At 33.2% G+C, this 14,842-nt stretch overlaps 1 protein-coding gene and 1 pseudogene across 2 annotated transcripts in view; both read left to right on the forward strand.

Moving 5' to 3' along the window:
- PPP4R3B (protein phosphatase 4 regulatory subunit 3B) overlaps positions 1–14,750 on the forward strand; it is a 53,524-nt gene extending 38,774 nt beyond the window's left edge. Inside the window, exons 12-16 of one of the 2 annotated variants that reach the window (XM_033124894.1) lie at positions 1,688–1,857; positions 3,658–3,797; positions 4,195–4,379; positions 5,412–5,614; positions 13,124–14,750. In XM_033124894.1, coding sequence (XP_032980785.1) covers positions 1,688–1,857; positions 3,658–3,797; positions 4,195–4,379; positions 5,412–5,614; positions 13,124–13,219 — 794 coding nt within the window. In that variant the 3' untranslated portion in view covers positions 13,220–14,750. The remainder of the gene's footprint in view (positions 1–1,687; positions 1,858–3,657; positions 3,798–4,194; positions 4,380–5,411; positions 5,615–13,123) is intronic. The other variant, XM_033124896.1, reaches the window with a different exon arrangement.
- Positions 11,943–12,111, forward strand: LOC117033511 (uncharacterized; annotated as a pseudogene).
- Positions 14,751–14,842: the final 92 nt, after the last annotated feature.

The following is a 14,842-nucleotide window of genomic DNA, read 5'->3' on the forward strand; positions in this document are numbered from 1 at the left end:
CTGCACTCTGTTCTTTTATTTCTCTAGAAGAAATAAATGGGAATGTTTATTCTTAAACCATTATAGTATCTCTGCTGTAAAGTTTAATATATGCCAATTCCCCCCGTCACCTTTTCATAATATTCTTGGTTCTTGGACATTGCTTCTTCTACAATAACTTAAAAAATTATTTTATCCAGTTCATTCTGATTGGATTTACATTGAATTTTTGTATTGATTTTGGAAGGGTTGATGTTCTCATGACAGATTTTTCTATCTGGCTTCCTATAAATAGGCCTTTTTGATAACTACAGACTAGTTCCATTTATATGTATGGACATATCATAATTGAACGAATCTCTAGTATTTAAATATTTATATTGCTTCAAGATTTCCATTATTATAAGTAATGCTGTTTTAACTATAACTTTGTATGTCACTTCATTCAGCAGCAGTGTATGAGAGTGCCCATTTGCTCACATCTTTGCCAATACTTCAGTTTTTTTAATCTTAAGTAAATTATTTCTTATCCCACCACAAATAGAGGTGATGTTACAATTACAGGTCTGTCACTTCTCTCCACACGTTTAGTATTATAGTTACCGTACATTTTTACCTTATGTGGCCTGTTTCTATTTTATTCTCAGATAATATTTAGAACCTCTTTCAATAGGCACAACGTCTTCTTTTAATGACTTCCATTCATAAACAGAGGGTTGAAATGAGAGACAACTTATAAAGTCGGAACCTTGTATTTTGAGATTTGGTTAGTGGTATTGATAGAATAAATTAAATTGGGGCAAAGTTACAAGTTAAAGGATCAATAAACATTAAAATAGGAGGTAAAATTAGTCTTTGGTGTTCCATAAAAATTTTAGTAGTAACATTGCTAAATTTGTTTAGCTTTTTTAGCCAGAGAAAAGACTAGTTAAAAGGAAACTTTCAGTATTCTAAAATATGAAACCAAATTACACTATTTATTTGTTACTCTATTGCTCTTCTACATATACAGTCTGATCTGCCCCAGTACAGGTTAACCTAAGGCAAAATAGTTCATAAACAGTTGCTAAACAAGAGAATGTTATTATAACGTGGAGGTACTATTGGTTCACAAATGATTTTTCCAAGACAAATGGAGCTAAAATAGTGGGAGTGGAACTATAGCCTTCATCAAAAAAAGTGAAAAACCTTTAGCTCTCCTGTTAAACTGGCAGCAGGAGCCCCGCTGTGTGTTTTCAGAGTTTTTAAAAGCAAGCAGCTACCTCCTAAGCTTCCTCCCCAGAGAGCTAAGGCAGTCTAGGCGCTTGGCACGTCGCACCACTCCTGTGCCACCTTAATGACAGCCCCCTGCTGATCTGAGCTGCCTTCACTGCGTTGTCTCCATATCCACCAGCATTGCTCTGAGTACTGTTGACATTTGCATTCTGTGGTTTTTGTGTATTTTTTAATCTCTGCCATGGAACTACCTGCCTAGGTAGTTTGTCTCCCAGTTACCAATTACTGGGCTTTTTTTTTTTTTTTTTTTTTCCCCCCAGCTCTGGCTACAAAAGTTGTATAGGTTTTAAGTGGTCTCCCTATTTTTCTTAAAGCCCAAAAAGTTTTGCTTTTCATTCTAAAAGAACATATACATTGCTTTATGCAAAAATACCTGTATAATAATGAATATTAGTAAGCTCATTGACGCATTCCTTGTGTTATTTTTAATTAGGTGCTCTTCGTTTTATGAGGCGGATAATTGGCCTTAAAGATGAATTTTATAATCGTTACATCACCAAGGGAAATCTTTTTGAGCCAGTGATAAATGCTCTTCTGGATAATGGAACTCGGTACAATCTGTTGAATTCAGCTGTTATTGAGTTATTTGAATTTATAAGAGTGGTAAGTTTATATTAAAGGATTCTTAACAAAGTAAAATAATTATATGTTTATTAAGGTTAATATTTTAAATTGTGAAATTTAGTGTAGTCTTTTAACCCATATTTACTCTATATTCTTCTCAGTTCCTTTTTTATTGGCCAAATGTTTCAAGATCATGTTTGGCATATGTGGACATTTCAGTCCAGCGTGCCATTCATGTAATCTCTTTGATCAATTGTAGGGGTGGTGATAAAAATTAATAGAAAGGTTGAAAAATAATTCCTTTGGTAGACATTGATATGAGATGCATAAAAATAGGATGTTATCAAGGAATTATAAGCTGAAGAAAGGAGGGAGTTAGATGGACTCCTCCAGCTGCCTTATTGTACGGAAAAGGGACTTGAGATGCCCAAAGTTGAGTAAGTGACGTGCTGGAAGAGCATCCTTTTGGTTAGGAGTGCAGTCAGGGTTTGAAGATATTAGCTTGGTGCAAAAGTAAATGCGGTTTAAAAGGTTAAAAATAATTGCAAAAACCGCAGTTACTTTTGCACCAACCTCAGTTTCAGGCAACAAATTACTTGTCATGCAAAGATCTTGAGAGAGCTCTATGTGAGTGGCAGGGATAAGACAGATAACTGTAGAACTGGTACAAAAATTTGTCCTCTCCTACACACTGAAATTATTCTACCAGGGAAAATAGCCACATGCTTAGAAAGGACTTGAAAGAACAAAGTCAAAGCTAGAAATTCATTCTCTGATTCTGTTTCTCATAAATCAGATTTCTACTGATGACATGCTATTCTCACATGAAGATTATTTGAATGACTGGATTGTTTTTCTAATAGTGGTCACTTGCCAAGGGTATGATTTTCAAAAGGTTGAAGAGGATAGCAGTACTGTCTTTAGCCTTAGAAAAGAGGAAACACAGTTAACTAGTTCAAGCTCACGAAGTATCTGAACCCAGATTCACAGTGCACTATTCTAATGAATCAGAGATGAACTTTTATATTTTTTTCCTTTTAAACTTGATGATATACTGATAAATTGTAGGGTTCACAAACCCATCCTTATTCCTGTGATTGAATTTGTTTTTCTGAAAATAATTTTGAATGGTTTAATAAATGTACATTGAATCCCAAAACTTAACTCATCTTTTTATTGAATTATACAGCACAGAACCATTTTGACTAAGGTTTCTGATTTTCTTTTGCATGTTTTTTCAGTGAGATGTCCAGGGTAACTCATTTAAAGATAATGCAACCAGATTATGGTGGATCTTTTAAAGAAGTAGCCTCTATATTACTTACTAGTATTAATGTCCTGAATCACAACTTTAATTATTTTTAATAATGAGCCTGCTTTGTACCCATGCATTTGCAATGATCATTTAGAATGGTTCATTTAGAATTTAGAAGTTATTACTGTCAGTTTATTTCACAAAGATTATACCACTGGAAAACAGGTTAATAGTTTTCAAGTTAATAGTTTATCTGATCTGTACATGTGTAAGTGCTTTTTAAATTGTTAAGTGCTACATAAGCACAAAACAACAAAGACATAAACTAAATGTCTTTTGACTAAATTTACTTTTGAAATGTTCTTTATAATACCCCAAAAGAGCTCCAGTGAATTGCTTTTCCTTTTTTCCAAGTGTTCTGTAGAGTCCTGGCTCATGTGTAAAGAAACTATGACATTTTTTTTGGAAGGTGATTTTGAGAAACTTTTTTGATCAATTTTGGAACTATAAAAAAAGGTTTTTTTAAGTATTTCTCCTAACGAGCATTGTATTATATTTGAAATCTAAATTTTATGCTTATACAGGAAGATATCAAATCTCTTACGGCACATATAGTTGAAAACTTTTATAAAGCACTTGAATCGATTGAATATGTTCAGACATTCAAAGGATTGAAGACTAAATATGAGCAAGAAAAAGACAGACAAAATCAGAAACTGAACAGGTATTGTTTCACTGTATTGCATTTATAACCTATAAATTTATGTTTGAAATCATTTATAGTTGGATCTTACATATGAAATTTACCCAGGAATTTTCTTTCCATCATTAAATAGTACAGGGTTATATGTAGGAGGGTGAGATATCCTCCCAACTGGCATCTTTTATATGAAAAATGACTGCTTCATATTGTAACTCAAGATAAATTTTTAGGATATAACATCCTTAAATATTTTAGTATCCTCTGGTAAACTCTTATGTCAGAATTGAGATGATTATGATATAAATTTTACTCAGTTAAAATTACTTCAGCTCCTCTTGGTTATACAGACTTATTCTCAAATTTAATCTGATCATGAACTTTAAATCTTTACTCAATATTTGTGGTATGTTTCTTACAGTGTACCATCTATATTGCGTAGTAACAGATTTCGCAGAGATGCAAAAGCATTGGAAGAGGATGAAGAAATGTGGTTTAATGAAGATGAAGAGGAAGAAGGAAAAGCAGTTGTGGCACCAGTGGAGAAATCTAAGCCAGAAGATGATTTTCCAGATAGTTATGAAAAATTTATGGAGACTAAGAAAGGTATTAAATTTTGAATTTTTAAATAGTGCATCCTCTTACAATGCAGAAATTACTCACTTGTAAAGGTATGATCATGGTTTATAAAGCATGAATTTTATTCTGAATCATAATTTCTAAATTTTTTAAAATCATTATAAAAGTTTCATAAAGATAACAATATCAAGAGAAGTAAAAGTAAAATTTCACATCTTTCAAAAGAACGAATTACTTTAATTCTGTGGCCTGAGAAATTACCATTATTGTAGTACTGTCCTGCATACATCATCTAAATGTTTAATAAAAATTTCTATCTTGAAAAGAAAAGGAATTTTCTGGACTTAACAAAGTTTGTGATTTTGAATGTGAGATTTTCTGAAGGCATTTCTTATTGCATTTTCCCAAATAAATAAATAAATAAATAAATAAATAAATAATAAGCTGTTGTGTTGTTCCCAGTCTTATTTTAGCCTGTGGGAGCAAATAGCCTATTAAAATGCTGTCAAATGAGGACAAACTTGAAGCACTGGATCCATTTAAGAATCATATACAAAAATAGTGGCAACCAGATGTTAAAGGATAGTGGACACCTATCTCATAAAAGAAACAGATACAGGAATGTGGAATATTCAAGAAATAAAAGACTGATAGACATGATTGTATCATTGTCTTTAAGCATTTGAAATACTGACTTACGGGAGAGATTATTAGGCTTTTCAAAGGAGCAAAGAAGTACAGAGTGAGTGGAAGCTGCAGGAAGAAAAAGGAAGAGTCAGACAATGAATAATGCGTCCTTGGAAGTGTCCCAGATAGAGCAGTGTAGAATTGTAGTATAGGGTGACTGGTTTATTATATGATTCTTAAGGTCCTTTCTAATCCTGAGATTTCTGAGAGTCCAGCTGATAAGTAAAGACCGCTGTACACATCATGCTCTACTCTTTTAACTTTTAAAAAGCAAAGACAATGTTTGTAAGTTTTTAAATTATTGTTCTTTTCAGATGCTTTGACTTAGCAATATTTACTGATAACAGGTTCAAAATTTTACCTTTGTTTTAGCAAAAGAAAGTGAAGACAAGGAAAACCTTCCCAAAAGGACATCTTCTGGTGGCTTCAAATTTACTTTCTCCCACTCTGCTAGTGCTGCTAATGGAGCAAACAGTACAAACAGTAAATCTGTAGTGGCTCAGACACCACCAGCAAGTTCTAATGGGTCCTCTTCCAAAACTACAAACTTGGCTACGTCAGTAACAGCCACCAAGGTATGTGAAACTGCTCTACACATAAACAAACTTGGCTTTTTCCATCTGTAAAGTCATTTTATGTTCCCTGAAGAAAATTTGGATAATAAAAATAATTTCAAAGAAGAAAAAAGTTGTACATGTCATCAGAGAATATGACTGCTAACATTTGATTTTTCTTTAGGTATGTGGGTTTGTTTATCTGACCCATAATTGAGATCTTTCTATAAACACAATTTTGTATCCTGCTTTTATTTATTATAAGAACTTTTCTATGTTATTAAAACACTGTTGATGACTGTAGAATTTCATTTTATTTAGCTGTGTCATAATATTTGTAAGTGTCCCCTCCCCCCAGTAGTATTTTGGAGAACATACATAAGTTGATACTATATATTTCACTGATATGACTACCAATGTTGTTGCATTTTAAATTATGTTCTTGGATAGATGAGTAGAATGTTTTCACACTTACTGTCAAATTCCTCTTAAAAAAGCCTATACCAATTTATGTTACCATAAGTGTTGTATGAGTGTGCTTGGCTCACTGCTGCTTTGCCTGTGTTGTTATTTTTAACCTTTGCCAGACAGAGGAGACAGTATGTATCTCATTCCCAATTGTGTCCTTCATTTATAGTCAGGTTGGATATTAGCCTTTTGAATTTGCTCTTCTGTAAGTTATCTGTTCATAGCCTTGCTTTTTAAAAATTGGCTTAAGTTTTCTTAATATGAATGAATCTTTAGTTAAGGATATTAGCCTTTTTGTCATTAGCATAGCAAATAATATATTTCCCATTGGTTACATTTTTTTTAATAAACAACTTTAAATTTTACATGAAACTTCTTTCTTTCATTTACATTTTTCTTATATGTAACCATCCTTTTCTCTAAAATAGAGTAGCTTAAAAATAAAAAGGCATAAACAGGTCAAGAGGTGGGAAATGCCATAATATTACAAAACTTAACTGAAGTGATGCTTCTTGTTTTGAACACAAAATACAAGTCTGAGTTTATTGTTTTACAAAAATGTAGAATCCTTATTCAGTATTATATTGAGGTGTGCTCTTGACTAAAATTCATAGAAGGAGCATTTTCAATGGGATTCTACTGTTTTATAATTGCGTTTTATGTTTTTCAACTAGAAATTTTTAAATTAATTTTCATTTTCTGATAGGACAACTTAGTGTAATATTGTGACACTTATATTAGGAATATTTGCTTTGGAGTTACATTGTTTGGGTTCATATCTTGGCTCCGCCTTTTCTTAGCTTTTGACCTTGAGTTACTCTCTCTGGGCCTTGGTTTTCTCATTTTAAACAGAGGTAAGATAGCACCTACTTTATAGGCTTGTTGTGAAGATCAACTTATTTAATAAACGTAAAGAGCTTAGAACACTGTTTGCCACCTTCTCAATGTATGCTAGCTTTTCCTTTTTTTAAAATCAAAGTAATGTAAATACTTACTTTCAAAAGGCAAAAAAGTATTGAAAGTACTGAAAAACAATCAGTCCTCTTTTCATCTCCACAAAGATAACTGAGTTCTTCTAGCTGTACCTTTTATTTTTAGATGTTAATATGGCCACATTGTTTTACCAAGGTTAGACATAATTTATTAAATTCCTGTTACGGTCGATGAGAATTTAGCACACATGAACACTCCTTACCACATCCTCACCCTTAGTCACCTCTGTCACAGATTTTGGTTAAAACATTTTATAATTTTATAGCTATGATGACAATATAAATATTCTTTTTTCATGAATTTTTTTCTGTACTGTTTTTCTCTATAACTTTTTTCTACAGTACATAATTGCCATTGTTTTTTTCATTTGTTGCAGTAGTTGTGTGTATCGCACTAATTTTTTCAGACCCTCTCAGGTCTGTTTCCATGTAGTCTCCCCCTTGGAGATCTCTCTCTTAAAGTCTCCCATCCTGTTCTAACCTAGAGTGGTTGCTCTCTAGACTTGCTGCACAGCTATTGTCTTATGGCTGCCTCTGCCATCATCCTAATACTTCCTTTTTTCTCTTTTCTTGTATTGGTTGTCTCTGGATCTCATCTCTCTGTTCTCTTTCTTGAGTTTCCCTCATTTTGGTGGAGCATATGTTCCAATAGTTGCCTGAATAAAGACTCCCACAAGAGGTAAAATTTGAGGCTTTGCATGTATGAAGATGTCTTTATTCTATTGTCATCCTTGATTGACAATTTAACTGAATGTAGAACCAAATTAGAAGTAATTAATTTTCTTTCAAAAATTTGAAGTTAGATTGCTGCCAAGAAATCCAAAGATATTTTTATTTCTGATTCTTTGTGTGAGATTTTGTTTTCTCCTTCTTGGAAGCATTTGGGGTTTTATCCCTGTATTCTGAAATTCTATCATGATATACTTTGGGCATTCTCAGGTGAACATCCTGTCCTTCGGTTTAGGGACATTTTATGCTCTTTCACTATAACTTATTGTTTGGATGTTGGGCATTCTACAGATTGATCTTACAATTTTCATAATTTTTCTCTCCTATTACTCATTTTTTAATCTTCTTATTCTGTTTTTCTGGGTTATTTCCTTGACTTTTTAAAATTTATTATCCTTCCAGATAATTTATTACTTACGAATGAAAAAAATCAAGTATAAAACATGCACATTTTCCTTAAGGAAAAATACTTACAAAATGAGAAGCCATTAGTGGATGCTAAAACAAACACTTCTTTTACCACAGTCAAAAAGAGAACTCTGCATCGTGCTTTTTCACATAAACTTACCCGGGAGAACTTTCCCTAGGACAGAAAAGAACTTCCTTCATAGAATTCCAAAGTATGGCTAAACCTTCATTTATAACTAATCCCTGTTGATGGATTATAAAGTTATTTACAGCTTTTTACGGTTAAAATCCATGTGTGTGACCTTCTACATACATCATTTCACAAACAAGTGTATATCAGTGTAGAATGTGCATTTACAATTTTGATAATTGTTATCAAATAAACTCAGTAAAATAGGAATAAATGGACCATTTAACATGGTGTATATGGCTGATACCAAAAGCTAGCTTTATATTGAAGGAAGGACTATTCGAAGCATTCCCACCAAACTGGGGAACAAGACAGGATGCCACTGTTACTGCTGGTTTTTAGCCATTGTTCAGGGGTATTGGTCAATGCAGTTTGGTGAGAGGAAGAAATTAAAGCTATAACAAATAGAAGATATAAAAAGTATTGATTTTGTTGATTAAAGGAATTTTTAAATCATTTTTAAGGAAGATATACTTTATTTCATTGAGTAGAGGATATTTGAATTCTATCTCCTTAGATTTGTTACTATGGTTAATTATACTAATAGTTCCCTAACTTATGATTTGTTAGTTTATTGGTTCAGAAAAAAGTCATTGTTAATCATGTCTTTGTTGCTGTTATCATTTGTTTGATTCTTTCTTTCGTACTGTAAACTTTCCTCAAGTGTCTAGTGGTGCTTAGATTTTCTTTCATTAAAAAGTAAGGCAGACTTTTGACAAGAGTGCCAAGTTAATTTAGGAAAGAATAGTCTTTTCAACAAATGGTGTTAGAAAAACAACTGGATATCCACATGCAAAAGAATGAAATTGGACCCTGCCTCACTCACATCGTGTTACAGAACTTTAACTCAAAGTTGGTAAAAGACTGAAAACTAAAACTGTAAGAAAAAAATACAGGCATAAATATCCGTGCCCTTGAATTACACAGTGATTTCTGAGATGGAACACCCAAAGCACAAGTGTTACAAAAGAAAAAAATAAAGTGGACTTCACCAAAATTAAAAACTTTTATGCTTCAAAACACACTATCATAAAGTGAAAAGACAACTCACAGATGGGTTGCAGATCATATATCTAATAAGGTGCTGTTATCCAAAATATACTATAAAGAACTCCTGAAACCTCACCATGACAGCCCAGCTTTTAAAATGGGCATTTGAATATCCAAAGAAGATGTACAAATGGACCATATAAGCTCATAAATCTATGATCAGTATCATTAGTCATTAGGAAAATGGAAATCAAAACCACAGTGAGATTCTATTTTATACCCACTGGGATGGCTATAATAAAAAAGATGAACAAAAACAAGTGTTGGTGAGGATGTAGAGAAATTGCAACCTTCATACTTTGTTGATGAAGATGTAAAATGATGCAGCAGCTTTGGAATACATCCTGGCAGTTCCCCACAAAGTTAAGTTCCACTCATAGGTATATACCCAAGAGAATCAAAAACATATGTCCACACGAAAACCCATACGTGAATATTAATAGCATTATTCATCATAGCCAAAAAGTAGGAACAACCCAAATGTCCAGCAACTGAGAAATAAATAAACAAAATGTAATATATCCATAACAATGTATTTGGCCATAAAAAGGAATGAAGTACTGATACATGCTACAATATACAGATGAACCTGAAAACTTTTATGCTAAGTGAAATAAGCCAAACACAAAAGGCCACATATTGTGTGATTCCATTTATACAAACTGTCGAGGATAAGCAAATCCATAGAAACAGATTAGTGGCCGCCAGGAGCTGGGAGGAAGGAGGAATGGGGAGTAGTGGTACTGTTAATCTGGGTTTTTTGGTGGGAGTAGGGATGTTGATAAAAATGTTCTGGAATAAGTGGCAATGATTGCACAACTTTGTGAATATACTAAAACCACTGAGTTGTACACTTTACCAGGGTGAATTTTACGGTATGTGAATTATGTCTCAATTTTTTAAATGAGGCAATTTACAAAACAATGAGCAGGGTCTATTGATGGAGGCTTCATATGAACAATTAGAGCAAGTGCCCTGCTTTTTTTCAGGGAGTGTGATCTGTAGTTTTGATTTGTTGTTTTCCTGTGGAGCCACCTAGCTTTTACTGGCTTGGCTAGCCTACTGCATGTGGCAAGTATAAACTTACTTGTTGGTGTTCTGAGAGCCTAGATAGGAAAGAGAGCTTGGAGTGGGGGTGGGGTGTTTCTGCTCAGTATGCAGAATTGATTCTTCCATTTTCAACCTGGCACCTTACCCAAGCCCTTTACTGTGCTTGAAGTCCTGATGTGCAGAGCCTTTCTGGTTCGTTTTCTTTATAGTTGTTGATGGTCGAAGAGCTGGAATCTCCTGGCCAGGGTAGGGTTGGGGATAGGGGTGGGATGGGAGAATGGATTGTAGAATTGAGGACCCAGTTGTCCATTTTACTGATGTTACTTAACGACTGCTTTCCTTAGTATTTTGGTGCCTTTACTTCCTAGTCCTTTCTGGGGTTAAGACAAATCAGTTTCTCATTTGTAATCGCCCCGCAAATCATTCTTGACTTTCTCTACTGTACTTTGCCTCTGATTTCTCTTTTCCAAAAATGCCTTGATAGCTTTCATCTGCTGTGTTTTCCTTTCCTTTTTTGTCTTTGTTGGAATATACCTTTTTAAATTTCTTTACTTTGATTTTAATGAGGTTTCAGGAGACAATAGAAATAAATGCATTTATCAGTCTTCCAGCAGTTTAGTCAGCTTAATCTCTTCTCTAATTATACAAATGTAATAACCTTTTAAAAACTAGCACTAAGAAAGAAAAGCACTGTAGATGTATCTTACTTATGAATACAGATGCAAAAATCCTTAACAATTTAACATATACATATGATATTCTATATACAAAGATGGTTCTCAATCAATTCTATTAATAAAGAATACCCTGGAAAAGCAATCTGAATGTCCAACAGGGAATTTAACTATATGATGGCATATTCATACTATGGAGTACTAAAGTTTAAAAGAATGAAATAGAACTTTGCGTACTAACATCAAAAAGCTTTCTATAATGTACTTTTAGGTGAACACAATTGTATGAGGACAGGCATAATTGCAGTCTGATTTGTTTTAAAACAATACATTTATAGTTGCTTATTAAAAATTTGGAATCGATCAGATTCTTTACAGGATGCATCTCTGGATTATAGGCCTGTTTACTTCCAATATTTCACATTTTGTATTTTTATCGTTTTACAGTAAATGTAATTTTTTAATGTATTTGAGTTTATGATGTGTATACATATAGATATATAGATACTAGTGATATAATTGAAAATTGTGTAGCTGAGTGTTTCAATAGAATATTTATTAATCTTAAGGAAGATATCATTTTAAATGTTAATGATTTGGAAGAATTTGGAATATGACATACAATCCTAAGCATAATTAAAACTTTCCTTAATAACGTACTGTCATTTTTGTAAATATCAGACTGCTGCCTTTATACTGTAATTTTGGTTTCTGTCTTCATCCAACTTGTTTGACTTACTTAGAAACCAAATAATATTAGTAATAGTATCTTAAATAGCAGTTATATAATCGCTTCTCGGCCTTTTTTGGCTAAGATCAAGTGTAGTATTTGTTCTTACCAGTTTAAATAGCAATTATTGAACACTATCTCTATACCAAGCGCTGTGCCAAGTGCTTTACATGTTTTGTTTTCAATATATTTTTTCAAAATAGTTCAGTGATGTCTAAGGACTACTATTATACTAATTTAACAGATAAGGAAACCTAGACATAGCAAGATTAAATCACTTGCCCAAGGTCCCGCAGTCAGGCAGTCAGACTACAATCAGTGTAGTCTTACTAGTTTAACCATACGGCTTCTTGCTTATCAAACTTAAGCTTTGTGTATTATTAAGCTGAGAAAGAAGCAGAAGGATTCTCAAATAAGTACGTGAGTTTTACACAGTTCACAGTCTTTTGGATAACTGTTTCTAGCTGCCCCAAGGCCTGTGTTGATTAATAACTGCAGTGTTTCAGTTATACTCTGATAAACTGTTAATGCCAGGTACCTGGATTCTTGAAGGCCTGATGGGTTTAAACTAAATAGTGTTTACAGTAGCCCCCTTAAACTGTAGAACATGTATATAAATTTCATGGGGTAGTTCAAAATGAATGCAAACCCGAGGACGTAATTTGCTGGGTAGTATCCAGAGCATTAATAGGATTTTCAAAGGGGTCCATTACTGATAAAAGACCAAACACTTGAATTCCCTCATCTTTACTTTTCCAATTGGTTAGAGAGACAGGAAGCCCTAAAATTTTTAGTAATTAGTTTTTAGGGGCTATTTCAATGTGTGTGTTATCGTCAGCCATTTTTAACTATTCTTCAGAAGCAGAATGAAAACGATGTGTACATACATGAGGAACAGTGACTAAAAAGAGACTTTTTGTCACTGACTATTCTCTCTAGTTTAAAATTAGAGAAATGAACTAGTTCACCTCCCAAGTCCTTCTAGCTCCAAATGTTAGGATTCTTTGTCAGTCCTACTGTTTGGAAATACATTTTTTCCACAGTGAAATTTTGCTGAATTGAATTGAATTGTGAGGTATCATTAAAAATCCAAGAGAGATAGAAAAGCTGAGGGTAACTAAGAGTGCTGTCAATTTCAATTATACTCACTAAGTGTTCATCATTTTAGGCAGTTCCTTTATCAGATTGCCATCTGTCTAAGTTACATGTTCAAAAAATTTTTTTTTTACTCTTCAATAGGGAAGTTTGGTTGGTTTAGTGGATTATCCAGATGACGAAGAGGAAGATGAAGAAGAAGAAACGTCTCCCAGGAAAAGACCTCGTCTTGGCTCATAAAATATTTACTGGGGACCCTCAACATGTGGTCTTACTAAAATGCTGCAACTGTTCAATGAGCTGAAAATCTGAATCAGAAAGCTTTCTCACTTGAATTTATAAATGTATAAAGAGTAGCAAAAGACACTCAATGTATCAGCTAGGAGAGTTGTTCTGTAAAAAACCAGGCTTCCCGGGAACTTGATCACTTGCTCTTAATTAAGGGGTTTGCCTTTCAGGCTGTCAAAAAAGGTTACTAGCAAGAACCTGGGGCGATAGCTTCTAAGCAAGGAAACTCTCAGGTTTTAGGACGGTTTTATGGGAGGGACAAGGTTGATAAAATAATTATTAATGCCGGGTTGCTCCAGGGGGGTTATCAATCTAGAAACAAATATAAAACTTCAGTTGAAAACCTAGTAACATTACTTGTATAATGGTGCTGACCATGTTGTTCTTTTAAATCAGTTGTTGCCTCTTTTTAAAAAAATTTTATGGAAAACAAATTCAACTATCATAAAAAATGAATTTAAGCTGTTGGGACCATTTCTTTGAAGATTTAACAGAAATTCAGCCTTATATTTGGAGGGAAGTACACCCAATATTACAGCACATGTTGAGTTTTCTACACCAGTTTTCAGTATGTGTTTTGATGAAAACAAACAAATGGATTAAAAAATGACAATTTTTGTTAACGTAACTTTAAAATCAGCACTTTTAGAGATAACAGATGCCAGGAATCGGTACAGTAATATTCCAAAATGATTTTCTCTACAACCGGGAGTAGATTGAACAGAATGTTTTCAACTGCCTACCAGTACAGTCTTTTGTGGAAGATACTTTGAAGTTAACGTTCTGCTTTGTTAGTAAATTGTTTCTCTCCAGAGCTGCAAGCAAGTTTTAAAGTGTTAATTTGTAAAGACTAACATACACAGAATAGTGCTGCGTTGAGTAGAGGCCATTTTGATCCAAGAAGTTATTTCAGTGTCAAAGTCAGTATGCAGCACAGGAAGCTTTGTGGTAAACAAACAAGGGTGTAATATGAAAGCTGCTTTTTTTTTTAAAGAGTAAAAGCACATTCCATATACGTAAATGAATTTAAAATAATAAGTTGAGGCAAACAGTTAAGAGGTTTTATTTTTAGAACAAGCAAGTTAACTGTAAATATTTTAATGTTAGTTTGCTCATCTATGATCTGAGGTCATGCTGAGAAAAATGTCCCCCAGACTACAATTCAGTGCATTGGGAAAAAAATAGTAATTCCAGCTACAATCTTCAGATCACCCTTGTAATGTGTTATGGGTCCATTTTTCTTGGAATAGATTAAACTGAAGCAGTTTTCCCTGTTTTGGAGATTTTATAGTTAATTTTAATTTTGGCTATGATTTGGAAAAGATGGGCTGTCTGTGTAGATATGAAGTATAGTTTTTCCATAAAACAGATGTTTATTTTGTATTAAAAATACCACTGTACTTGTTTTACACCATTTGTATACATGTGGTGATATTAATGCTGAACTGTAAAATTCAGGAATTAAAATGTGACCCTGTAATTCTATAATTGTTGCTTTTGTTTGGTTTGTTGTAAATATAAGTTAATTCCATTTTGAAATATGTCCATTTTACAATTATCTTTTAAAAGCCAATA

The sequence above is a fragment of the Rhinolophus ferrumequinum genome, chromosome 13, assembly GCF_004115265.2.
Source record: "Rhinolophus ferrumequinum isolate MPI-CBG mRhiFer1 chromosome 13, mRhiFer1_v1.p, whole genome shotgun sequence".
In the NCBI taxonomy this organism is placed as follows: domain Eukaryota; kingdom Metazoa; phylum Chordata; class Mammalia; order Chiroptera; family Rhinolophidae; genus Rhinolophus; species Rhinolophus ferrumequinum.